Genomic DNA, 27,709 nt, shown 5'->3' with positions numbered 1-27,709 from the left:
TTTGTGAAAAAGAGAATGTGAGGGTTTGGTTTAGAAAAGAAATCACATCCTAGATTGGTGGTAAAACAGGCTCTTTGAAACTTCCATTAGATACTTTAAAGTGTCACTGTGGCTGTAAAATGCCTCATTGAAGAGGAATTGCTGTGTCTCCATACAGTTTTGCCTGATCCATAAGCCCATATCCTATGTTTATACTGTTAACTGTTAACAGACTCAGATCTTTAGAGGTCGTTTAATGGACTAGACTGTATTTTTCTTGTCATTGAAGTTCTCCACATTAGTGGCCTTTATTGATCCAAGCATCATCTGCTGTGCTCAGCCTTCACATTGTAGACCACACCAATATGTGATTTGAAAGGTAAACTGGTGGGATGAACGATTTCTTGGCACAGCACAGTGCCTGGAACAGACACCCTCCTGTACAGAAAAGCTTTGCTAATAGGTTTACTAATTTACTAATTGCTAGTAACCTCGTAGTTCCTTCTGTAGATGTTAAACACAGAATTTCTGCAGAGGTGTGAAGTATTTTCTATTTGGAATTATTTTTGAAGTGCATAATGTCATTTCCATGAGGATATGTGTGATTAAAACAGGCTGTACAAATAATTTGGTGATGAATTTTGTAGGAATAACAGATGCAGTGTGCACACTTAGAAAATAAGTCTTAACTGCATCTTTTCTCTTTTTCCAGCAAAAAGCCAGAGATAATAGAGCTGCTTTGCGCATCAATAAAGTACAGATGTCAAATGACTCCATGAAAAGGCAACAGCAACAGGATAGCATTGATCCCAGCTCACGCATCGACTCCGACCTCTTTAAAGATCCATTAAAACAGAGGGAATCAGAGCATGAGCAGGAATGGAAATTCAGACAGGTGTGTAGCATTTAGGGCATTTTGTTATTTTCTCCCTGTTTTTTATTGCATTGTGGGAATCTGTTGTAATAAAATCAATTTGAATCTTTCTTGGTAGAAGAGTATACAGTCAGCCATTCTGCTTGGGAAGAAAATAGATGTTATCAGAAGATAAGCTGCTTGTAAAAAAACTTTTCTTTAAATTTTGACTCTTAAATTCTGTGTTTTATAGAAACAGGTTGTTCTTTCTCTGCATGGGTGGCCAGTGCAGTAGATTTTTATTACATACCCTATATTGCGGTAACTTTGTCCTGCAGACTGCTGCCTCACATGGGGCTGGGTGTCTCTCAAAGCCCAAACCAGTGATGCATGTCAGTAACCTTTGTCTTCAGAATATAAGGTTGGAAAGCAGTGATGCTCTTTAGGCAACCTGGGAAATGCTTATTCCCAGGCAAGCAAGATGCATGTCAAGGTAATTGAACTTCACAAATAGCTACACTCTCTGTTCCCATTGCATTTAAAATTTAAAATTATTTGTAACTGATATTGAATGTGTCCTTAAGTTTTAATTATAGATTCAGACATTAGAGAGATTTTATATACACTAAATTTAGAAGTGTAACATTTTTCCTTATAATTTTAAAACAGCAAATGCGGCAAAAAAGTAAACAACAGGCCAAAATAGAAGCCACACAGAAGCTTGAACAGGTGAAAAATGAGCAGCAGCAACAGCAGCAGCAACAGCAGCAGCAGCAGTTTGGTTCACAGCAGCTCTTGAACCAGTCTGGCTCAGACACACCCAGCAGTGGGATCCAGAGCCCCTTAACGCCGCAGACTGGCAATGGAAGCATGTCTCCTGCACAGCAGACATTCCACAAGGATCTGTTCACAAAGCAGCAGCTCCCTGCTACGCCCACATCAGCGTCCTCAGATGATGTGTTCCTGAAGCCACAAGCCCCACCTCCCACTCCCACCCGAATCCCAGTACACGATTCACTGTCTCAGTCTCAGACTCCTCAGTCATCATCACAACAGATGTTTTCTCCAGGTTCCACAAACACAAGGCCTCCTTCTCCAATGGATCCATATGCTAAAATGGTGGGAACACCCAGACCAGCACCTATCAACCAGAACTTTGTTAGGAGGAACCCCATTGCCCCATTAGATTCCTGTGCAACACAGTCCTCCATCTCTCGGGAGCCGTCGGGGAGCAGGCCCTCGCCTGTCAGGGACTCATGTTCTTCATCTCCAGGTAGCAGCGATCCCTATGCAAAGCCACCAGACACACCCAGGCCTGTCATGCCGTCAGAGCAGTTCTCCAAACCTCTGGGAGTCCCACGGTCACCCATAGTTATGGAGCAGTCAGGGAAGGTTCCTTTAGCTGCTGGAAGCAGTGATCCATTTACTAAGCCTGCCCCTAGGACTGACACGTTTCAGAGACAGAGAGTAAGCTCTGCTGATCCCTATGCACGGCCTCCATTGACTCCAACTCCTGCTCCTGTGGATGGGAGCCCTGGACCTTTCAAAACTCCTCTGCGCCCTCCTCAGTCCCCACAGGACCCTTACTCCTCCATGCCGGGCACGCCCCGGCGCGTTGCTGTTGATCCCTATGAGAGGCCCCCTCTGACCCCAAGGCCAGTGGATAGCTTTTCCCACAACCAGGCCAATGATCCCTACAGCCAGCCTCCCCTCACTCCCCACCCTGCCATAAAGGAGCCTTTTGCCCACCCGCCGCGGGTGGTGCGACAGCAGGGTGATTCTTTCCCTCAGTCTGGGCCCATTTCAAGGCCAGCTTCTCAGGACCCTTACTCCCAGCCTCCAGGTACTCCTCGGCCAGTTGCTGATCCTTACGCCCAACCCCCAGGAACTCCTCGTCCCACCGCAGTGGATCCTTATATGCAGCAACCACCAACACCGAGACCTGCTCAACCAGCAGATCTGTTTGCTCAGTCCTCAGCAAACCAGAGACATTCTGATCCCTATGCCCAACCTCCTGGAACACCACAGCCAGTTCTCAGTGATCCTTACTCTCAGCAGCCAGCAACCCCAAGGCCAGGGATTCCTGAGAGTTTTAACAGACCTGCCATGACAAGGCCAGGACTGATACCAAATAGAGATCCTTTCCTGCAGACACCACAGAGCAGGTTGCAGGGCACTTTTGTCAGGCCATCAGACCCATGCTCTCAAACTCCCAGGTCTGCAGGGACTGCAATAACAGATTCATTTAGCCATGGTGCAGCTACTCCAGCACATGACCCGTATGATCAACCACCAATGACTCCAAGACCTCAGCCAGAATCTTTTGGAACTGCTCAGCTGACCCATGATGCTGCCGAACAGCCACGGCCTGGGTCTGAGGGCACCTTCAGTGCATCTGGAAATTCTCCAATGACTTCTCAAGGACAACAGTTTCCCAAAGTTTCCCAAGTTCCTGGCCCAGCACCCACCACAGGAGTAACAGATACACAGAACACCATGAATATGTCTCAAGCAGATACTGAGAAGTTAAGACAGGTGAGAATTCTGATTATACTAAAATTCTGGAAGTAAAGATTTTCCCCTGTTCTTGTTAATACTCAAAGTTTCTTGCCATTAAACATAACTAAGTGTAAGATACAAATTATCTTAATTTACTTAATATGTTAGGTCCTTCTGGATAGAATCACAATATACAGAATATAGAAACATTTTTAAGGAGTTTGGACAAGGTCCAAAAAAAGAAGCAAAGGCTGTATTTGAAGTCACTGAAGATGTCAGTGGTTGCTCTGTAGTAGTACTTTTAGCTGCAGTCTGAGGAAAAAAAAACATTTTAAAAGGTCATTTTGTTCTATTCTGTAACACATGAGGTGTGAAGCTGATTGTCAGTGACTTGTTCACTGGCTGGAGAAGGGAGTACAAAGATCTCAGACCACATGTCTGACTTTGCAGTTGGTCAGTGTGTTGAGGTGAATCTTTCCTTTGGTCACTGCACATTCACTCCTTGTTTCTGTCCATGAATGTTTGGCAAACAGCTCTTGCTGAGAGATAGAATTACATTCAACTTGTGGAAAGCTGCTCAGTCTTTTGTTTGGAAGGAGGGATGGGAAGTGAATTAAATGGAAAACTGGTGGTATTTATCATACGGAGTTAAGGGTAAGTTCTGAAGCTGTAGTATAAAATCCTCTCACTGAATTTTCTTCAGTGGACCTCTAGTCACCTTTATCCCTCAGAATGCACTTTTTCTGTGATGAAAGGACCTGCACAGAAAAAAAAAAAAGAGTTGCTTCCATATCAGTTGGTAGAATGGGGTTATACCATACACTTTACTAAGACATCTGGATGTTAAGTTGGGTTACCAGCACCCTGCACCATTTGACTCTCCTTCTCGTTTCTGAGGTGATTGTGGTTGTTTATAATATTTTCCTGTAACAACTGAAGGATTTCTTTCCTCCAAAAGGCTTAGCCTAGCAGAGTGTGACACTTCAAAAGATGTCAGTTGCAGTGTCAAGCATAATGATTTATTTTCTTTTTAAACAGCGCCAGAAGCTCCGTGAGATTATTTTACAGCAGCAGCAGCAAAAGAAGAATGCCGTTCGCCAGGAGAAGGCCTTGCAGGACGCAGCAGCTCCTCCCCATGCAGCCCCTCTTCAGCACTGGCAGCAAGACAACTTAAATCAGATCTTTAACCGCCCTCCTCCTCCCTATCCTGGGAATATCAGGTCCTCCGTGGTCCCTCCGGGTGGGCCGAGGTTCTCCATGTACCCGAAGGAGCAGCGGGGGCCATTCCCTGGGGATGGGCAGTTCAACAGGCCCCAGTTTCCAGGAGATATGAACACCATGGGGATGAGACCTCATGGTCTGAGGTAAGCTCTTGGATATCTTAAACTCAGGGTCTTACAGGGGTGGTTAGAGAAAGGGGGCTTTTTGGACAGGATGAAAAATCGCCTACAGGAGCTGAACTCTGTACTTGCAGTGGGTTTTCCTGTAACATTAGAATGTGTGTTTTACACTAAGTATTTTACACTGTTTTGTTGAGAGTAATTCAGAAAAACAAATTAAGAAACTGTAGAGCTAGTCATACTTATGTGACCCGAAACATCTTGTTGTCCATAGCTTTTGGGGCATGTCTAAAAAAAAAGTAAAAGATCAGACTTCATTTTTGATGTCTTAATAATGAATAAATTAATTTCTCATGAGTATGTAATCAAACATCAGCTTCTGTCTATGGCATTTTTACATTGAATGCTACAATGTAAATTAATACTAGTAACAACATACGTTGTCATTTCAGAAATGAATTTTTTCTGTATCTGGATTTATTTCACTAATTTCTAAATCCACGCACTGTGGTTTTCAACTCTGAATTGCATTAACGTGTGCTTTAATTACTAGGTTAGTTCTGACTGTCAGCTTTTTCTATGCATTATTATTATTGAAGTTGAAAACAGGTTGTTTATTAAACATAATTAAAGCAATTATTTTATTGTAGTCATAAAGCTCATTTAAATGTAAGTATAATTAGTCAAAACATTTATTTAAATATCTTGATGAATGCATCATTTTGGTGAATACTTACTTAGTCATGCGAGACTGAGGAAAGAGATGATTTGGCCTTTCATGCTTTATTTTAGATATGGGTTTCCAGGAGGTGGCCATGGGCCACCCTCGGGCCAGGAACGTTTCCTTGGTCCTCAGCAGCCGATGCAGCGCCCTGGAGTTCCCCCCCAGCTGAGGAGATCCCTGTCCATCGATATGCCCCGGCCAGTGAGCACCCCACAGCTCAATAACGCGTCCGGGATCTCGCAGCATTTCCCCCCGCAGGGAATTCCAGTCCAGCAGCACAACATCCTGGGTCAGGCGTTCATCGAGCTGCGGCACAGAGCTCCTGATGGGAGGCCCAGGCTGCCCTTCAATCCTGCTGCTGCCACTGTGCTGGATGCAGCAGCTCAGCACCAGCGGCACCCCGGGTTCCTGCCCAGGCAGGACTTCCCAGGGCCAAGGCAGGCAGAGCCGCTGAGACACACTTCTCAAGGAATACCAAACCAGCTGCAGATGTCTGCGGGTTTGGAGCACATGTCCCAGTCCCAGCAGGATCAAATCAATCCTGAGAACCCCCCTGCACTTGTAATGCGTTCTCTGGGGCAGCCAGTCGCTGATGCGTTCCCAGGACCATCTTTGTCTACATCTGCACCAAGTGATGAAGCCGCCAACTTGCAGATTCCCAACCAGCCAAGTGATGGTCTAGAAGAAAAACTTGATCCTGATGACCCTGCTGTAAAAGATTTGGATGTGAAAGATCTTGATGGGGTTGAAGTCAAGGATTTAGATGATGAGGATTTGGAAAATCTGAACCTGGACACGGAGGATGGGAAAGGAGATGAACTGGACACTCTAGATAATTTGGAAACCAATGATCCTCACCTTGATGATCTTCTGAGATCTGGGGAATTTGATTTAATTGCTTACACAGATCCAGACCTTGATGTGGGGGATAAGAAAGGAATGTTTAATGAAGAACTAGACCTTAATGTCCCCATTGATGACAAACTAGATATCCAGGGCAAGGCAGAAGAATCTAAACAAAAAGAACAAGGTGATACAACTGTTGCCCCTGCTGAGACCCAGTCTCCACCAAAGAAATCAGCTACAGAAAATGAAATAAAAACAGAAGTACTTTCCCCAAACACTCAAGAAGAAAAGAAGAAGGAGAATGAAAAAGGTGATGGAAATACTGAGTCCACAAGTACTCAACAGGCTGCCGAAGTGGAGTCAAAGGATGGAGAAAAGGCTCCTGCGCAACCTGCTAACCCAGAATTCCCTGACAAAACTCCTGCTGTTCCTAGTCAAGAGACAACTGTGCCTAGTCCAGATGCTCAGGGATCTGCTCCACTGCCTGTTCAAGGAGCAGTAAGTTCCTGCAGTATTTCTGGGTCCACCCCAGTCCTCTCAAGTTTGCTGTCTAGTGAAAGCTCAGACAATGCTGAAGCAAGAACTTTGGGATCTCCATCTCAATCTCTGCCACCCACACAAATGAACCATGGATCAGGTATTCCACAAACACTCATGACACCTGCTGGACAGATCTTGGAAAACACTCTAAGTTCAAATCTGCCCATGGTTCCACGAATAAACCATAATTTTTCTCAAGGGTCACCAAATCCAGGATTTATTCAGGGTCAGTCATCTAATCATAACTTTGGGACAGGACAGACATCTACTCAGACTGTGGCTGTACCAAACCGTCCTGGTCCCAGTGGCATCTCTGGTCCCCAGCAGATGATGCTTTCTCAGCCATTAGCTCAGCAGCAAAACCGAGAGAGGCCACTTCTGCTAGAGGAGCAGCCACTTCTTCTGCAGGACCTCTTGGATCAGGAGAGGCAGGAGCAGCAGCAGCAGAGACAGATGCAAGCCATGATTCGCCAGCGTTCGGAGCCGTTTTTCCCCAATATTGGTATGTGGGTGTCCTGTTTGTCTGTGTTCTGGTTGGTGTTTTAAAAATGCAGCAATAAATAGTTAAATAATCCACAGCACTGTGAGAAGCAGGTATATATGTAGAGCTTGAAGGTGGCATAATAAAAATCAACCTGCCTGTTAGGTACAAAGGCAGTATGGAAATTGAGCATGGAGGTGGAATTCTGAGCTCTGTGGCAAGGCTCCTGTTGTCATTACCAGGATCAGGGTAACTCTGCTTTACTGATAAAGTTTGTGACAGCTGTGTCACATACTCTTTATCCTTTAGGTTCTCAGGAGATAGGGAGTAAGTGAATCCTTTGTAAACAAAATTAAGTGATCAAGTGCAGTAGCTGACCTTCTGATATTTGATCTATCAATTTTATGTTTATGGTTGGTTGTTCTATGACTTTTTTTGCAGTAGTTGTTGTGTCACAAGAAAATGAATTATCAAAAGCTGTTACTAACCCACAGTCTAGGCAAGGCCAAGAAATACCATGTAATTCTACTTGTACTAAAAAAAATTGAGAAAAGCGGTGGTGGCTTGAGTGTTTGAGTGTTCAGATCAAGACCATTGCCATCATTTAACTGATAATGAAACACTAAATTTTGAGAATTGTTTAAGTTATAACTTCAGTGACCATCAAGGCCATTCTTGCGGTGCATTAGTGATGGTGTGCCAGTTGCCAGTTGAGATGACAGAAACAACTCCTCTTCCTGAGTCTTAAACCTATAAATAAAATTTATTAATCTGTTGGATCATAGGCCAGATTTGGTCTAGAGCCCTTCTCAGATTCTCAGACTGACCTGCTTTTATTTGTGTGTTGTGGATGAAAACAAGGACAGCTGTTGCTGGACTAACTTCTACAGGATATATGAAACTGCTTATTAACCTTGAGTATCAAAGGGGAAGACAATGTGAAATAGGAATGCAGTTAATGTTTTACTGAAGATTTACACATGAACTAAATGTAAACAAGCAATTTCCATTTAATAACTTGTAATGTTCAGCTGTGTGATTCACTGCTGCTGTTTTTGTCTCACAGATTTTGATGCGATTACAGATCCCATAATGAAAGCAAAAATGGTGGCTCTTAAGGGGATCAACAAAGTCATGGCACAGAGTAACATGGGGATGCCACCAATGGTCATGAACAGGTAGGCAACACTTGGTACCATTCTTTAGGACTACAGAATGTAAAAGGGAATGACAGAGCTTAGGGAAACTGTGTGCAGGAAATGAAAAAAAAATAAATCTGTCATGTAATTCACATTCTATGCTAACACAGGATTATCTCCTAGGAATAAAGCCAGGGTGGCAGTAGGAACTATAAAAGGTATTCAAATGCATCAGATTTGTGTTCCAGTTGTAATGTCATGGGTCAACATGGCCAGCATGGCTTCACTGTTGATACTCTTGTTTTCTCATTTCCTAATTAGGTAATGACTCATCTCCCATGGGTTGTGCTAGAAAACTGGGGGTGGCCATGTAACAGTAGAACTTCATTTTGCATCAAATCATTTAATGCTGGGTGTAAGTAAGATTCAGCCCAAGTAGTGGAAGTTCCATGCTCTCCTTTTAATCCCTTCTGAGGACAAAAGGAGCCCTGAACTGTGCAGGCTGCACCATGACTGTCCTTGAGTAGGTGGGGAGTCCGTGGACCAGGGAGGATTTGTGCCTGTTCTTCTTGTAGGGCCCTTCAATCTGAGTTTTCTCTGTCCAGTGCCCCACAATAATAAATGCTTTACCCAAGGTGTACATTTACCCAGCTCCAATTGGCTGTAATGGTGACCATGAAACCTAAATACATTCAACTGTTTTTCTTCAAATTATAAAATATTAAAATACAGACTTGTGTGTGTGTTCTAGCACAGTAGGTCATATTTACATCATCTCTCTGAAAAATGTAAAATACAGTAGTTTCAACCAAGGGCAAAATGCTGTCTTGTATTCTCCAGATGTTGAAAAGGTTTAGTACAGAAGTTCAGGTGAATGTCTGTTAAATATTTGGGTGCTTTGTTTGGGTTGAACATAATAAAGTTGTCTCTCTCTTTTAAAATGCCAGTTTGCAAGATTACAATTTCTCTTTCTGTTTATCAATAGGTTTCCCTTTATGGGTCAACCAGTGCCAGGGGCTCAGACCAGTGAAGGCCAAAATCATATGCAGCAGGCAATTACACAGGTAATGCAACTTGATACGGGCTTGAAACAAAGCAATTCAATAATGATAACTAGGTTTTGGGTATTTTAATTGAGTCATTATTTAATATCCTTGTCTGTCTGTTTTACTGAAATTTCTAGGATGGAAGTTTGACACCTCAGATTTCTAGACCTAATCCTCCCAATTTTGGTCCTGGTTTTGTCAGTAAGTATAGATCTAATCATTTATTGTATGGGTTTGGTTTCTTTTACTTTACAGTTCTGTTTTCTTTAAGATGAACTATCCATAAATGGATCCTGTCTCTCAAAAAAATCATCCCTTTAAATTTGAGTCATTTCATCATTACAATGCCAGGTAATGAAAGGGTGTATAGTAAATGCTGTAAATAGTAAATTTTTTTCTAGAAGCTATTATCAACAAAACACCATAAGGAAAGAGGGAAACAGAAAATTAACATTATTTGGATTTGTGTGAGAGCAGTAATCTATTAACTGGCAGACTGCTGTATCAGAAACCTGGTCTTGAGTTCTGTTGCAATATTTTCAGCTCAGTGAGAACAGCCGTCTGTATTGATAGAATTTTTTTATTTCAGAAGCAGAAAGTTTTGTGCAACACCATTGTCATTTGAACAAATACCAGAAAAAGCTTTCCAGGCACTGGTTAGGCAAGCCTGGCTGTGAAGTACAGTTGTTGAAAGCAGAAATATACTGCACTAGCTTTTTGCATTCCATATTTCTGGATGCCCTAGATCGATTATGAATCCTATTCTCTGGGAGGAGAAAGATTTATTAGTACAAATTAAAACAGAGCATATGTTGGGAGAGGAAGACCATGTGTAAAAAAATGTTTCCATCACTACAAATACTTCACATGATATTTATGAATAAGAAACAGAAGTAAACTCCTCCACATTTTCCAGAAGCTGGAGTAGCAGCACTGAATATGCAGTAAAGAGCTTTGGCAATATTATCTGTATTAATCATGTGTGGTGAGATTTCACATGGCACTCAGCATGGCCCCGCTCTGGTTGGGTGATGGTGGGTTCTGAGCACTTGAGTAAATCTCTTTTTCAGTTCAGTTGTAGTTACTCTTACCTGGAACTCGTTAAAAATTTTAGTACTTTAATGTTTCTCATGTTACTCTCAGTGTTTCCACTGAATTGTCCCCTCAGTTTTGGGATCAGTTCTGCAGAATTTTTCCCTGAAAGCACTTTGAGGCTGTAGCTCACCCTGAGTAGGTTCAGTTGAGCTGTTCAAAGCTGTCACTGACACAGTGACTCCTGGAGTAGAAGGTGGCAGGGTCTGGAGCACAAGGAGGATGTGGTTATATTGGAATCATGCTGCTGTGTGATACCTCTGTTAAACAGAGATCTTCACAAGGAAGATCTGTGCTTGTTTGTGGTGTCCCAGCTCACTGAAAATGTGATCAGGAGACAAATGACACCATCACAGTGTTCTCTCTTGATTTCTGTGCTTAGTGCAGGTCAAGTGTTACCAGACATGGTTATTCTGCCTCCAGAAAAACATCAGAGAGCAATGGACTGCCCATGGCAGAGGAGCATTTCTCATTTGAAAGAAGAGCAATGTCTCAGTTACAGCCTAAATGAGAGACATTTATTTGGGGGCAGGAAATAGCACTGGTGCTGAAGGCCCCGTGCTGAGGGCTGACACTGACAAAGTGATTTTTATGAAAACAGTATCTTTCTTCCACTTCATGAATATTTGATGGTGTTCATAATTTTAATATTTTTCTTAGAAGTTGTAATAAAATTTCACATGTACAACAATTTTCTGCAGACACCAGAATTAATCAGGCTGTGTTTCCTGTAAGTTTATGTCCTTGGTCCCTAGTCTCTCCGTACTTGAGTATTTCCATAGATCTTCCATGTCCCCTGTTCTGTGGCAGATCAGGGAATCTCTGGGTTCTGTAGCAGTTCTCAAAGCCACATTAGTTCATTAACAAGAGCACGTTTGCTGCCTCCACAGCTGACTGATAACTCCTGAAAATGGGCTGTGTTAAAACTGCTTTCTCTCACAAATGCAGTTATTTGAGTATCTGTCTAATTTACTCAAGTCAGTCCAAGAGCATACTACTATTGGCAATACAAATGTCTCTGTCAAATTTGGCTGAATTTGACCACTAGTTTCTTAAAATGAGGAGGGGAACCTGGTGGCTAAACTTGAGCTTTAAAAAATTAGGATGAGAGCTCATCTGCTCATCTCCAGGATGACATAATACCACACTTCATTTCCCTTCTCTCTAGATGATTCACAAAGAAAGCAATATGAGGAATGGCTGCAGGATACACAACAACTTCTTCAAATGCAACAGAAGTACCTGGAGGAGCAGATTGGAGCCCACAGAAAATCCAAGAAGGCTCTCTCAGCCAAGCAGCGCACAGCCAAGAAAGCCGGCCGGGAGTTCCCAGAGGAAGATGCAGAACAGCTGAAACATGTTACTGAGCAGCAAAGTATGGTCCAAAAACAGCTAGATCAGGTAATCATCTGCAATCCAGACTGTTCACCTTGGCACTGAGCTGTCACAGTGGTAGTAACTCTTTCCTTTAAATCTTCTCAAAGACACAGTGGAGCCCTACCTAAAGGAGCCACTCCCTGTTCTGTGTGTGTATCAGCATTGCTCTGGAGTGTAGGTGACACTGGAACTTCAAAGGAATATTCTGTGGCAAACATAATGGCAAAAAGCTGGTTTAGTACTTTGGGAAGAGGGGAATTCCTTGGCAGAATGACTTGCAGCAGAGTTCCTGGCACCATGCAGAGCAGAAATTTAACATTCAGAGAAAAAGTTTTAGCATGCAGGGCTTTGTTTCAGGCTTGAATGAACTTCCTAACCCTATCTTCTTCTTCTGGTACAGTTTAAAAATCTCTTTTTATTATATCTTTAGTGTTAGACTGGTTTTATGGTCTGTCTCATAGCTAGATGCTGATCATCAGTATTGTGTCATGGAATAACACAGGTCAAAGGGATGTCTGGAGATCTTTCAGTCATGATCAAAGCAGAAGTAACTTCATGATTAAATCAGGTTATTCAGCACCTTGTCAGTCAAGTTCTGTAAGTCTCCAGGGGAAGAGATTTCTCAGCCTCTCTGGGTCCCTGTTTCCACATGCAGCCACTTCCACTGAGCTTTGTTTTCCTTTCCTTACATTCAGTTGGAATTTCACATATTGTAACTGTGATAATAGTAAGTGAGATGAAACCTGTGATAGTTTTGTTAATATGCTTTGCCCTCCAATAGTTAGTGCTGTGTTCCTCAAGACCTCATTTTTTATAAATTATCTGGCATGATTGCCAGGATCAACTAGTCTTGCTGAAAATGAAAATACTTTAAAATTATCCTTTACTAGTATGAAGGAAAAAACTTGGCAGCAGACAGCTTGGAATGAAGTCCTGAGTGATATCTGACCCTTGAGTTCTCACTGCTGTGTTGCTTTCAAGACAAAGTATGTGCTGGATGGATGTTAGTTGGCTCATCTTTCCACTGTGTGGAAGAGGGGTGGAGTGGGTAAATTATTTCTACATAATTTTTTCCCCTTCCACAATGTAGAATAAATACAAAAAAAACCAAAACCTTTAAACAATCTTTATTATACATATGACAGTCTAATCTTATGGTGGAGTTAGTAACAGCTGCTAATCATGACATTGCTGGCAGATCCATTTACTGCCCCATACTTAAGGTTCTCCTATTGGTAATTTTTAAATTTAAGTTTAATCTACTGCTAGCAGAAGCCATCCACTGCCCTTTAGCCACTGATTTGAACCAATGGTTGATTCATCCACATCCTAAGCAGCATTTTGTTCTGTACCTCGTAGGAGCTTAAATGAGGTTTAAAGTATAGATTTAACCACCTTCTATTGGAAGCAATTTGCCACTCTTTCAAATCAGATCAAGTCATTTTTCTGCAATCAAGGTCCTGTCAGTTTTTGAAAAGTTTCTGTATGTATGGAGGGAGAAAAGAGCTCCTGGATCCTGGTGAGTGGCTGTTCTGGACACAGGCACAGGGAGCCCAGAGCTGTGCCCCATGAGCTGATGTGGGACAGGGTTATTGGCCAGGCATGGAACCATGCAGGCACTGCCAGATGGCCCCTGTGGCACCGTGCCTGTGCTCACAGGCTCTGCCCTGCTCTGCCTGCACCGCTGAAATCTCCAGCTCAGCCCAGGGCTCTGGGTGTGCTCAGCCCTGGGCCCTGGACGCCTCAGCTCATTCCAGGGACAGTCACAGCTGATCCACCCCTGCAGGCCCTGGAGGTTTTGGTGCTTTGGGTGCCTCATGGTGCAGCGCCCCACAGGGCCAGCCCAGGTTTAGTGCTGTAGGACCACAGAGGAGCCCTGGATCTGTGCAGTGCAGACGAATCCAGTCCGTGACTCTGTGCAGTTTATCCAGCAGTGTCAGTGCCAAGGCAGAGCTCATAAATCATCTTGGACGTGGGATTATTGTGTAAATAACCTTTTGGGTGCATCTCTCCTGCAACCTGAAGTGTGTCTTGTGGCATCATTGTTACCCTGAGCTTTCTGTCTTAGTCCTTGCTTCAGATAAAGGAGAGGGCTATCACACAATTTGAAATATGGTACAAAGTTTTTTTAGCCCTGCATAAGCTGTGGAAGTCATAACCAGATGAACAGAAATGAGAGAGAGATTTTCCATAATGTATGTATCATCAACCAGTGGGTTGCAAATCCTTTTATTTTGTTATAGACAAGTTTAGTTTGGTCTCTGCAGTGTTTCTGAAAGACTCTTGCTTGTCCAGTTTACAGTGTTGTGTCTTTCCCTCGACTTCTCCTGTTTGTCTGAACTACAAGGTGTAACTTGTAGTGTCCATGTTGAGTTTATTTTGGTCTTAAAATTTTAAATCTTCAAACAGCAATTGCAATTTTTATCTGACATGAGATGTTTGAGGATCTGCCTCAGGAATAGCAGTAGCTGTTAGGAATAGCAATAGGAATATTAGGAATAGCAAAATAGGAATAGCAATCACTGTTTTCCTGCAAACTTTTCCTTTCCAGTTACATCCTTTAAAATGTTGCTGATGTGTGAACATCATCCATCTCGTTTCCCTTTTCCTATTTGTATCCTGTGCATGGATTATAAGATCTGTAGGCAGGCCAAGGATCACTGCAGGTTTAGGTTTGTATATTCTCTAGCACAGTGCATTCTTAGTGTGTAATTAGAATTTCGAGGCACTGCTGTTTTGTCTGAAGTCTTGGGCTGGGGAGTATTTCTAATGAAATAATGGCTGTTTAACATGAAAAGCACTGCAGAAATGCTGGCTTGGCCTGAGGTTTATGTTCTCCTGGAATTACAGTGGTGAGTTACATGGTTTATAAAAGCTCCTTACACGAGCAGTTCATGGCAGAGGTGAATAATGAGTGTTTCAATGTTTAGATCCGGAAGCAGCAGAAGGAGCACGCGGAGCTGATTGAGGAGTACCGGATCAAGCAGCAGCAGCAGCAGCAGCAGTGTGGGATGGCCCCACATTCCATAATGCCAGGTGTCCAGGCCCAGCCTCCCATGGTTCCAGGAGGAACAGCACCAGCAATGAATCAGCAGAGCTTCCCCATGGTGGCACAGCAGCTCCAGCATCAGCAGCACGCAGTGGTGATCCCCGGGCAATCCAACCCCACCAGGATGCCGAATCTGTCCGGATGGCCGTCTGCCAACGCCCCTGCGAGTCACATGTCCATGAATCCAGCAAGGATGCAGCCTCCAATGACACCACTGCCAATTACTTCTGGTGCACCGGCTCCCGTGCCTGGCACAAATGCAGCTGCTCAGTCAGGGCCACCCCCAAGGGTGGAGTTTGAGGACAACAACCCTTTCAGTGAAAGTTTCCAGGAGCGGGAGCGCAAGGAGCGCTTGCGGGAGCAGCAGGAGCGGCAGCGCATCCAGCTGATGCAGGAGGTGGATCGACAGAGAGCTCTGCAGCAGAGGATGGAGCTGGAGCAACACAGTATGATGGGGCCTGAGCTGAATAACAAAACATCCTTATCTCAGATACCTTTCTTCAATTCCGAGCTGCCTTGTGATTTCATGCAAACCCCTCGGCCCCTGCAGCCATCCTCACAGCAGCAGCAGCAGCAGCAGCAGATGGGGCAGATCCTGCAGCAGGGTGCTGTGACCTCCCCTCCTGCCACCGGTTTTATGCAAAGCACAGAGCGGAGGCCTGTGGGACCTGCAGCTTTTGGACCTGATGCATCTGCTGTTCCAGGTGGAGCCCCCAATTTCCATAATGTAAAACAAACTCATGGGAATCTCCCTGGGGCTGCCTTTACACAGAACCAGGTCAGGCCTCCCTTCCCTTCTGCTGTACCTTCATCTCCAGTGCTGGGGGGTGGTGCCCCATGTGGGTCAGACACTGGTGTGCCCCAGGCTGCAAACATCCCTGTATCAGGCCAGTCTCTCATCCAGCTGTATTCTGACATCATCCCAGAAGAGAAAGGCAAAAAGAAAAGGATGCGGAAAAAGAAAAAGGACGATGATGCCGAGTCCATAAAAGCCCCATCAACTCCACACTCAGATATCACTGCACCATCAACCCCAACCATTTCTGATGCTACCTCCACCCCGACAGTGAACACCCCCAATGAGCCACGACACCAGGATGAGCAGGAGGCCCTGGAGCTAACGGGCCCCTCGACATCCAACACGGGAGAGGGCCAGAGCTCCCCAGAGCTGGAGGGGAAGCTCCCCTTGTCTCAGAAACAGCCTGGGGGGAATGCAGAGGCTGAAAAGGCTAAAATGGACACACCCACCAGCCTCCAAGAAGTTAAACTGGAAAAGGCAGAAACTGATCAATGCTCAGGTCAAACTGAGCCTAAACCAGAAAATCCAAGCAGTATTAAGGTGGAGGAGGAGAAGGTCACCTCACAGCCAACCTCTGCAGCTCCGAGTCCAGCACAGCCACCCAGTGCTCCAGCAGCCAAGGGGGAGTCAGGGAATGAACTGCTCAAACACCTGCTAAAAAACAAGAAGTCCTCATCTCTTCTAAATCAGAAACCGGAGAACAGTGGCCGAGCAGAAGAAGAGGCTTCTGGGGATAAAAAGTTAGCAGAGAAGCAGAATCCAGCTGAAGGAATGGTGAGCCTGGTACTGGTTTTGTTACTCTGGTCAGCAGCAGTCCAGCCTAGTCTGTGCCTTACTGAGGGCATTGTGGGAACATAACCTGCTTGTACAAGGGTGGAGGAAATGGCTTTGAGGAACTTTGGCCTCTTTACTGCCTTTTCTCCGCAAATAAAATCACCTGTGTTGAAAAAATAATAAATTTTAATATGGCTTCTTAGATCAGCATATTCAGAAATCACCAAAATGCAAAAAAAAGTATTTTTCTACAGAAAATTGTCTTTTAGAAATACCAGTAAGGCAGGATTTTGCAGTATGATTCCTGATTGCTCACTGGTATGTGTCTGTACAGAACATAGTGTGTCTGGGTGCTGCTTTCTTCTGCAACTCCACCTGAGTCGTCTGTATGATTTATTAATTTATAAGGTATTTAAAAACAGACCTAAAAAAAAGTGCTTTCTGTGGAGGTGGAGTACACTTAGACTTGTTGGTCATTTTGTTGTAATCTTGTTGTCTGCTTTTGGGTTTTGACTGCCTAAACTCTAAATTCATTCTTAAAACAAAATTTAAATGTATTCAAAAGGAATAAATAGTCATAAAAGTAACAGTAATAGTGAGCAGGAGGTAATTAAGTGTTAAAGATCCACAGTTAAAACATGTGATAGGAGTATTAGAAGACTGTGGTAGGGGTCATGTAGAGCTGTTTAAAATACTAATGGATTTTTTTTTAAATTTACTTTCTTTTGGCTTGACTTGCAACCCTGCAGCATTAGAGTCCCATTGTGATCTCTTTTACCTAGCTATGCTTCCATGCAAAGAAGGGCTTTGCAGATTTGTATTGGAAGTATTTAAGGAAGTGCTACAATCCAGAAATGTTTCACAACACTTTTTTTGTTCCTAACCTCAAAATACTTTTGTATTATATTACCTTCCACACCTTTCTTCTTTCTCCAAGTCTGTCTTTCATTAGGCCCTTGTGAACATCTCCGAGGTTTCACGCACATGTAACTTTATTTTAGGGGGTATTCAAAAGAGAATGTTGCTGGCCTGTGAGTTTTTAATGATGTTTTCAGATGTCAGTGGTGTTAATGGGAGGTCATAATTCTGTCTGTAGGGACAGTTTAGCAGTTCCACCTGCCAGTAAAATACACTTTGTTATCAGTGAGATTTATGACTCTGTGCCTGTGCTTTCAGAGTCGTGCAGTAAATTGGAGTGAACTGTGTATTAACATGTCAAAAATTCTGCTGCACTTCCTTTCTTCACCCCAACAGACTGCAGGAGCCCAGATGCAAGGTGCCTTTGGGTGCAGTAACAGCCAGCTCCAGAGAACAGATGTAGGACCTGAAACCAAGAAGCAGAGAAACAAGCGGGCTCAGAGGACAGGAGAGAAGGCAGCTCCTCGGTCCAAGAAAAGGAAAAAAGAGGAAGAAGAAAAACAGGCTGTTTATCCTAATGCAGATACCTTCATCCAGCTGAAACAGGTGAGTGTGCAAGGGCTGGGAAAGGTAGTCCAGAGGCCACGTGGAACAGTGGATTTCTCCCAGTAGAGTTGATGCTTTAATTTAATTTTGAGCACAGGGTGGGGAAAATGCGAACTTCTACAAAATCAGGGAGTTTAAAGTTTGGGGTTTGTTTAATTTTGGAAGGTGAGCTGACATGGCAGGTAGTCCCAAAGCCACAGAGTTCCTGTCAGCTCTGGCAGCCTCTGGATGAGCTGGCAGGGAGCTGGAGCTGAACAGGGGACCACATTCCTTAACAGAGAGTCCTGTGTTTGACAGTTTCCTGACAGTGGATAAATTCCAATTCTTCTTTTAAATTAGAAACCACTCTACTGACTGGAGAATTGCAGTGTTGTATCTTAGACTTAATTTCTGATTTTTTTTTCCTTTTAATACAGCAACTTTCTCTTCTGCCTTTGGTGGAACCAATAATTGGAGTGAGCTTTGCACACTTTCTCCCCTATGGCAGTGGCCAACTAAATGGTGGAAATCGACTTGTGGGAAGTTTTGGTAGTGCTACTCTTGATGGGGCTTCAGATTACTACTCCCAGCTCATTTACAAGGTATGGTTTTAATCTGGGTTTCCATTGTGTGTGCTCTGTGTGAAGAGGAGTCCATGATATTATCACTGCTACTCAGAAATTTTGCCTTTCATGCAACTAGAAGAAAAATAACCTTCTGTTGCTAGACTAGATAGTGCAGTGGCGAAACAGTCACCATTGTTTTACTCTCTGAAAGTGGATATTGGTTCTGGAAACTGTGTTGTAAACTAATTAAAAACTACAAATACTGTTTAACAAATGGATGCTAAATAATGAAAATTGTAATTACAGTTTTGTGGAGCAGAAAAGACTGAATTCTCAGTACTTTGTGAAGTCATTGAAAGCATTAAAGCATTTCTTAATGTGAATTAAATAAGAAATAGACTTTTTCTCATTTGCCCACCAAGCCCTAACTAAGAACCTGGGAACTCTGAACAAAATAGACTGTTTGTTGATGAGTTAAAATAACCCCCACCATTTAAAACTCAGTCTCTGAGATCAGAGTGGCAATATTGGAAAGGCAGTGAGATACTGAACAGACAGAATCAAATTTGCTGCTTGGATACCCTAATATAAAAACCTATTAAAACCAGTGGTGTTTTCTCCAGACTTACACAGTGCATAAGCTGAGAATGGGACCTACAGAAATAGTTGTTATGGTCAAAAGTAAGTAATGTGGATTAGCTTTGTGGGCATCACTGCAGCAACAACAGATACTGAAGTTCTCATTTAATTTTCATTCAAAATATGGGCAGTTGAATAAACTGGTGAGAAGCAGCCAGGGTATGAACGTGCAGGGTATGTGCTGCTTCATGGTAGCTGCTTCAGTGACAACTCATCCTGTGCTGAACCTGAGGCAGCTTCCCCTTCACTGACACCTGAGGAAGCTGACTTGTTCATGGAGAGTTACTGTGGAACAGCTCTCTCAGCATGGAGTTGGGACCTTTACTGGAACTGTAGGAACTCTTGAAACTATTCCTTAAAATGTTCTTTGCACATTTTTGTAAACAGTTTAGCTATATCTTCTTTTGGTAATGTATTTGGCAGTGTTTACTCATGTGAACTCTTTCTCTGATCCCTTACATCACTGATGTAAGAAAAGCCAGTCACTGTGTCTTGTACAGTACATGCCTTTCTTTCACATGCTTGGGTGTCAGCTATGGCTGCTTATTGATTATCTGGGTGTAAACCTCTGAGTGGGTTCCATTGTCTGGAGCAAAGCAAGTTGTCTCCCTGTGTTCCATGCTGATGGATGGTTCTTTAATTGATGTCATGCAGCAGAACAATCTGAGCAATCCCCCGACCCCCCCGGCCTCTCTCCCTCCCACGCCGCCGCCCGTGGCCTGCCAGAAGTTGGTCAATGGCTTCGCCACCACGGAGGAACTCGCTGGCAAGGCTGGAGTGCTGGGAAGCCACGATGGTAAGGCTCTGTGTTGGTTCTGTAAAGTCAGTCCTGTTTGTAGCAAATGGCAAAACAGATCTTAGAATCTGTGCTGAGTTGGAAGGGGACCCACAAGGATCATTGAGTCCCAGCCCTGCACAGGACACCCCCAACAATTCCACCTGAGCATTGTCCAGGTGCTCTTGGAGCTCTGTCAGCTTTGGTGCTGACTGCTGCTCTGGGGAGCCTGTTCAGTGCCCAGCCACCCTCTGGGTGAAGAACCTTTTCCTGATATCCAACCTAAACCTCCCCTGACACAACTTCAGGCCATTCCCTTGGGTCCCTTCACTGGTGACCAGAGACAAGAGATCTGCACTTGCCCCTCTGCCTGCCACCATGAGGAAGCTGGAGGCTACTGGGAGGTCTCCCCTCAATCTCCTCCAGGTTACCTCCTAGGATGCTTCTCAGTTGCAATACTCCTTAATAAAAACAAAATGCCCAGACTTTCCAAGGTTATAATCATTACTAGCCAGCAACATTTTACACCAGTATAGTGTCAGGTGTTGGTGCCTTTGCCTTGTTCCTGTTCAAAAACATGTTGAGAGCTAGACACACTCCTAAAAAATGAAAAACAAAACCTTAAGATCAGTATTTTGGGTGCAGTACAAATGACTGGCATGAGCTCCTTGGCTGAGTGAGCTCAAAGCAGCCTATCCAGAATGTATGCAGTCAATATGTATTTCCTGATGTTTACAGTTTGGACAAGTTCTGTTTTTTATACTGGCTTTTTAAAAAGACTGTTCAGTGATGAAAACCCTGTTTTTCACACCCCTTTTCCTTTGTTGTTATAAAATATTTGATTTTTTGTAGTTTTGTGGGTTTTTAAACAAACATCCTCCCAATAGTGGCTGAAGACACACTCAAAAGTCTTTCAAGCCCTGTTTGCTCAAAACCTGCAGATTTTTGTTTTTTGTAAAAATGGAAATTAATCCATGGTCACAATTTTTTGAACTCCCAAGTGTCTGAGAGTGGTGTCACCATCAGGCCCCACCCACAGCCAGCAGGCAGCATGTCTGTCACCGAAAGAGCTGTCCAGATGTCTCATTGTGCTGTGCCTTTCTGGTTTCAGTTACCAAAGCTCTGGGGCCAAAGCAGTTCCAGTTGCCTTTCAGACCACAAGATGATTTATTAGCCAGAGCAATGGCTCAGGGCCCCAAAACTGTGGATGTTCCTGCTTCGCTTCCAACACCACCTCACAACAACCAGGAGGAGTTAAGGTAGGTTTTCCTTGACATCTTCAAAAAGGTATTTAGAGCATGTTCTGTGATCTTTCAGTGGATGAGTCTGTGAAGGTGTGGAGAAATAAAATCCTGTGTGGACAGCCACAGAAGGGCAGAGAATGGAATGACATCATTTTTACTCTTAACATTGCACGTGTAGAGAGCAGCATAGTGAAGTGGGTGATTCCAGCCATTGCTAGACTTTAGATTCTGTTAAATTGTTAGGAATGCCTTACCTTTATCTCTTAAAAGCAGAAGAAAGCATTACAAATAGGTGCTTTTCCTGGAGCAGTGTCATGCTGTAGTGACAGGTGACTGCTGTAGCAGCAGCAGGACTGTGCAAGAGCCAGCCTGAAACTGCACAGCTCCACTCAGTTTCCCAGGTGAGAAACACTGGCTGGAACATGAGTCTCCCTGCAGAGATCTTCCCTTTTGCCTCCCTTTTACTTGCCTGCCCAAAATATGAGTGTCTGTGAAACACTAGAGCCTGTATGTGGACAAAGGCCAGACAGTTTAAATATTAAAACAGCTCAAATATTAAATGCTCATTTTTTGCCTTGGTAAATAGAACCATGGGGAACAGAGGGTTTGGCTTTGTTAGTGTCTTTGTTTTTCTTCATGGATCTTTCCCAAGAACTGGAATATGTGTGCAATGGAATATGAGATACCCAGATGATGGCCAACCACCTCCTTGTGTTCCATACCAGTAGCAACAAGCAAGTTCATTTTAACTCCCTGTCATGATTTATAACTTTGGCTTACCAAAAGTTTAGTCCATTTCCCAAACAACTTTTTTGGGTTTGTTCCAGGGTTCAAGATCACTGTGAGGACAGGGACACTCCTGATAGCTTTGTCCCTTCTTCCTCTCCTGAGAGCGTGGTGGGAATGGAGATCAGTCGCTACCCAGACTTGTCGGTTGTAAAGGAGGAGAATCCAGAGCCTGTCCCATCTCCCATCATTCCCATCCTACCCAGCAGCACTGGGAAAGGTGAGGCTGCAGCAGAGTGAACTCTTACAGCTAGGATTGTTTTTCTCTTTGCTCTCATTAGTGTAGGATTAATGTGCTGTATTCTGTTTTATTTTCAGGTTCAGAAGCCAAAAGGAATTACATAAAATCAGAACCCGGTTCAGGAGCATTACCTGGTTCTGGCTTCTTCTCTTCCCAGCTTGGACCATCCCAGAATGGTCCTAAATCTGGCCTTATCTCTGTAGCAATTACTTTACATCCCACAGCTGCTGAGGTAAAGAATTACAAACAGATTACAACAGCAGTTGATTTGGTTTCTATATAGTGACTCTGAGGGGGTTACAGTGCAATAACACTGCTGTTGCAATCTTCTGGTAGTTTGTATCTCTGGTGTCTGAACTGCTTGTCAGATGTAAACAAAGGTTTGTTTTTATTACTGTTTTTAGAACATCAGTAGCGTTGTAGCAGCATTCTCCAACCTGCTTCATGTCAGAATTCCCAACAGTTACGAGGTCAGTAATGCTCCAGACGTCCCATCCTCCATGGCAGCCACCAACACTCACAGAGGGAACCCATCCATGGAGTACAGGCAGCACTTGCTCCTGCAGGGTCCCCAGGCAGGATCCATGGGGCCTGCCAGGATGGTGGGGCCCTATGGACTGAAGCAGCCCAATGTGCCATTCCCTGCCAACAGCAATGGTGAGTGGGCTTGAACTTCCAGGTGTTCAGTACCAGGGTTTAACTGATCAGTGCTGATGCATTTCAGCCTCATAGAATTCAATAATTGATTCTTGTTCAAGTAAAACTTTTCTTATATGGTCATGTGGATGCTCCTGGATTTAACCATGAGTAGTTCTCTTCCATCTCTTCATCTCATCCATTGTCTGTTTGCATCACTGTCAGTGAGGCATTTCTCCCATTAACATTATTAAGGTTTTTGGTTTTTTGTCCAGTCTGGTTTTAAATGCATTCATTTTTCTTCATTCAGTAAGATTGTTCCCATGCTGGAAAGCTTGACATGATTGTTTAAGCCTGTATTCCTGTGTTAGTTAATTTTGTCAGTTTTTACACAAGATTGTGTTTTTGCCTGGTAGGCACAGTTGTTTTAGGTCTGATTTATACAATTTATCTATCAGGTCAAGGTTCTAAACCTTCCTTCCATGCCCTGTCCAGGAGGGTGCTACTCCTCTAGACCAGTGAAGAATAATACAGTGATCTCTGATAAATTTGGTTTGATCTGAGACAGCCCCTGACAGATAATCTGTTCCCTAGGTCTGGCTGGCTACAAGGATCACAGCCAGAACATGGCAGAAGGCTCAGCACTGAGGCCTCGCTGGTGCTCCCACTGCAAGGTCGTGGTTCTGGGCAGTGGTGTGAGGAAATCCTTCAAAGACCTGCCCTTCCTCAAACAGGTCAGTTCTGAGGTGCCCAGGGCAGGACCCTGCACTCAGCTGGGGTTCCTTAAAGCAAGGGATGGCACAAAGTCCTTCTTGTCCTGCCAGCCAGGAGCACTTCAGCTTCCTGTGTAGTCCCCTTTCCTTGTGTGTCCTAATTCAGGGTGAGACATTCAAGCACATTTATAGTACAACTAAAAAATACCAAAGATGTTGTTACTGATACAAAATGAATTCCAGTGCATTTCATAAAACAGGTCCCATCTATGGGAGATCTCAAAGCTCTGCTACCAACCTCCTTCCCTGACCTCAATTCAAAAAGAGCTCATTTGTGAGGCAGCCACATTGCTGTGTCAGGAATTAGTGTAAGAGCAGGAATGCTTGCAGTCTTCCTGGGCAGGAATCAGATTTCAGTTCTAATCTCTTGTCCTTACTCTGGGAGCTGTCATTCCTTCAAAAAATGCCATTGCTCTTCAGTGACCAGGAGGTGACTGCACCACAAAGCCAGAACTTGAGCAGAGTAAAAGGTGCATGCAGGCAGGAATGCACTGAATTCCCAGTAAGGTTTTGCAGATGGATCAGTAGATAAAACAGTGTGATCTGGCATTGATTAGGCTGAAATGAAACATTCTTTTGCAATCGAAAGATAAAAGAAAATGGATTTTGCTTTGCAAGAGTGCCTATGGAGCAGATGGGTGCATGTTGTAGAATGCTTTATTTTGATTGTTAAACTTCTGTAAAAGGCAGGAAATGCTGAAGAACAAGGGTGTAGGTGGTGGGAACGTTAGATCTGTCAAATAATCAAGTATTTATATCACAGCATCCCTCATTATTTCACAAATGTTCTACAAATAAAAGAGTTTCCAGCCAGATTGGAAGACTTGTTTCATTAACTTGTGTGAAGAATGGTATTAAAATGCACTTCTTACACTCTTCTGTGTTTGATTCCCAGGATTCCCAAGAAGGCTCAGATAAAATGAAGGACATTGTATTCTGTAGCAACAACTGCTTTGTTCTTTATTCAGCAGCTGTGCAAGCAAAAAACTCAGAGAACAAAGTAAGTATCAAACACTGGCAGACCTGAGTGAGCGGAAATTATTGCAGCTATTTGTTGGAGAACAGAAGGGAGCCGAGGGGGAAGCTTGAACTTCATTTGAGAGGTTTATAAATTAATTGCTCTCTATTCAGAAGTAAAAATCATATTTGCAGAACTTTGTATCTGACAGATGCATGGCAGAAAAGCCACCACCTTTGACTGCCCTCCCAGACTTTGAAGATGCAGTCTCAAAAAATCAGTCATTCGACTTCTCTGGGCATTGTAAACAACCACAGACACGTTTTTAAAGGGTATATCCCGCATTTGGATTTAGCTTATACAGTTAAATACAAAATTACAGCTGTGAAAATAATAATTAAGCAGGAAGTTTGTAAAAAGAATTTTATTTGTTCAGTGTAACTGGGAAAATAGAATCCTGTTCCCTGACTTTATTTGGGTGAAGCTGCCATTGTAAAGCACTGATTACCAAAACACCAGTAAGGAGCCTGTGAGCTGGCAGTGACCAGGAGAAGGAGGTTCTTACCACTGGAGAAGTACATCTGAAGAAGTTCATTCAGCTGAAGGTAGAATTCTCTCAGGTGGTCCCAAATATTCTGCTGTAGTTCTCTACCTGCAGACCATGTGAGGGGTGTCTGACACCTGAGAGAAACAGGGCATCATTTCTTGCTGTGTCAGGAGTCATTCAGCATCAGAGGAGGGTGAACTTAAATTTATCTAATATTTAATCATTAAAAGTGAAATGGCCTTCACTGAAGACTGAATGATCCTGCTGAGTTTCTCACAGTTAAAATTTTTGAGTAGTTAACTAACTTGTCTTCTGCTGTTTCTAGATCAAATGTACTTTTTTTCCCCCTAAACCATTGGACAGGACAGGCTGTGTTCTTCAAGCTTTGCCTAATTAATGTGTTCTCACAGTCCTGTATAAACTGTATAGTTTGAAGCCTTCCTTCAAATGCATCCTGCTTACTTTCTCAGGTGGAATTGAATTTTAAAAATGCAACCCTGGAGGTGATAACTCTGTGTACATCTATATCCTTTTAATATCCCATGTAGCTCATTTTCAGTTGTGTATAAACAGGGTAACATCCTCTACAAGTGCATCAGCATGCACCTAATTAACTTAATTAAATGTCATGTTCAGCCTCTTGATGCTTTAATTTACTCTTTCAAGATTAATCACACAAACCACATTAAGCACTTAATAATCTAGACTTCCTTTGTTGTTTTTGTTTTCTATCTCACAGTTTGTTTTCTTGTTTTGGTCTGGTTTGGTTTGGTTTTTTGGTTTTTTTTCACAAATCTCTGCAAATACAGTTCTTTACTGTGACTGAATAGTTTTAGGTCCTCAAGTTGTATCTAATCCAGAATTGCAGGAATTCCTCCTCACTTGTTTCCAGGAGAAAAATATGTGGCATTAGTTCTAAATTTTCCACTTCTACCAAATACCAGATTCTTAGGCTTTAAATTAGTCCTGTGACCCATATTTTGAGGTTACTTTGTGTTGTAACAAAACTTTCTAAGAATCCCTAAGAACTAAAACTGGCAGTCAGCTCACCAAGGGGAATTGAGGAGTTTTGCATTCAGAACCTGGACAAAGGATTATTTGTGTTTTCTCTCCTGTATTAAAGGAGCACCATGTTGTGGGTAGGCTGGAAGAATTTCCTGCTCCAAATTCTGACCCAAACTGTGGTAATGTGGGTCAGGATAATTTCTATCTTTCTCAGTTGCTGCATCTTGATTTTAGGCATGGGAGAAGCCTCTCCCATACTGAGCTGCCCATGTTTTTGGGTTATATTTAATGATGAACAAGTTTGGGATCTTTTTCTTAAAGAGTTTTCTGTTGATTATCAGGAATCGGTCCCAACCCTGCCACAGTCACCCATGAAGGAGAGGCCGCCCAAAGCATTCCATCAGTACAGCAACAACATCTCCACTTTGGACGTCCACTGTCTGCCTCAGCTGCAGGAAAAGGTTTCTCCACCCTCATCACCCCCCATCATGTTCCCCCCTGCGTTTGAGGCAGCCAAGGTAGAGGCGAAACCGGATGAGCTGAAGGTAACGGTGAAACTCAAACCCAGGTTAAAAGCAATACACAGCAGTCTGGAGGACTGCCGGCCTCCCAGTAAGAAATGGAAAGGGATGAAATGGAAAAAGTGGAGCATTCAGATTGTGATTCCTAAAGGATCATTCAAACCTCCTTGTGAAGAAGAAATAGATGAATTTCTTAAAAAACTGGGCACAACCCTTAAACCCGACCCTGTGCCTAAAGACTACAGGAAATGTTGCTTCTGTCACGAGGAAGGTGACGGATTGACTGATGGACCAGCAAGGCTTCTCAACCTGGATTTAGACCTTTGGGTCCATTTGAACTGTGCTCTTTGGTCTACAGAAGTCTATGAGACACAAGCTGGTGCCTTAATAAACGTGGAACTAGCACTGCGGAGAGGCCTGCAGATGAAATGCATGTTCTGTCACAAAATGGGTGCCACCAGCGGTTGCCACAGGTTAAGGTGCACCAATATTTATCACTTTACCTGTGCCATTAAAGCACAATGCATGTTTTTTAAAGACAAGACCATGCTTTGCCCCATGCACAAACCAAAAGGAACTCACGAGCAGGAGCTGAGTTACTTCGCGGTGTTCCGGAGGGTGTACGTGCAGCGCGACGAGGTGCGGCAGATCGCCAGCATCGTCCAGCGCGGCGAGCGCGACCACACCTTCCGTGTGGGGAGCCTCATCTTCCACGCCGTGGGCCAGCTGCTGCCACAGCAGATGCAGGCCTTCCACTCCTCCAAAGCCCTCTTCCCCGTGGGCTACGAGGCCAGCCGGCTGTACTGGAGCATGAGGTACGCCAACAGGCGCTGCCGCTACCTCTGCTCCATCGAGGAGAAGGACGGACTCCCGCTCTTCGTCATCAAGGTGGTGGAGCAGGGCCACGAGGATCTGGTTCTGACTGACACAACACCTAAAGGTAAATTCTCTGCACTAAGATCATCAATTTGTGGCTTTGTTGTTCATTGTGGTAGCACTGATTCCTGTGGTACAGTTCAAAGCAGCTGTTGCAGGCA

General features: G+C 43.7%; 1 protein-coding gene across 11 annotated transcripts in view; it reads left to right on the top strand.

Annotated features, from left to right (window-relative positions):
* KMT2C (lysine methyltransferase 2C) overlaps positions 1-27,709 on the top strand; it is a 186,750-nt gene that overhangs the window by 153,714 nt on the left and 5,327 nt on the right. For 7 of the 11 annotated variants that reach the window (XM_033058776.2, XM_033058830.2, XM_033058848.2 and 4 more), the window contains 19 exons: positions 692-874; positions 1,502-3,367; positions 4,370-4,695; positions 5,464-7,283; positions 8,329-8,440; positions 9,387-9,465; positions 9,585-9,648; positions 11,708-11,940; positions 14,847-16,538; positions 17,790-18,002; positions 18,419-18,583; positions 19,841-19,982; positions 21,073-21,220; positions 22,033-22,211; positions 22,310-22,464; positions 22,637-22,889; positions 23,463-23,602; positions 24,537-24,641; positions 26,493-27,612. In XM_033058776.2, coding sequence (XP_032914667.1) covers positions 692-874; positions 1,502-3,367; positions 4,370-4,695; positions 5,464-7,283; positions 8,329-8,440; positions 9,387-9,465; positions 9,585-9,648; positions 11,708-11,940; positions 14,847-16,538; positions 17,790-18,002; positions 18,419-18,583; positions 19,841-19,982; positions 21,073-21,220; positions 22,033-22,211; positions 22,310-22,464; positions 22,637-22,889; positions 23,463-23,602; positions 24,537-24,641; positions 26,493-27,612 — 8,995 coding nt within the window. The remainder of the gene's footprint in view (positions 1-691; positions 875-1,501; positions 3,368-4,369; positions 4,696-5,463; positions 7,284-8,328; positions 8,441-9,386; positions 9,466-9,584; positions 9,649-11,707; positions 11,941-14,846; positions 16,539-17,789; positions 18,003-18,418; positions 18,584-19,840; positions 19,983-21,072; positions 21,221-22,032; positions 22,212-22,309; positions 22,465-22,636; positions 22,890-23,462; positions 23,603-24,536; positions 24,642-26,492; positions 27,613-27,709) is intronic. The other 4 variants (XM_033058857.2, XM_033058787.2, XM_033058865.2 and 1 more) reach the window with 2 other exon arrangements.

Source organism: Catharus ustulatus, chromosome 1, assembly GCF_009819885.2.
Source record: "Catharus ustulatus isolate bCatUst1 chromosome 1, bCatUst1.pri.v2, whole genome shotgun sequence".
Classification (NCBI taxonomy): domain Eukaryota; kingdom Metazoa; phylum Chordata; class Aves; order Passeriformes; family Turdidae; genus Catharus; species Catharus ustulatus.
This window is presented reverse-complemented; position numbering and strand designations above follow the sequence as displayed.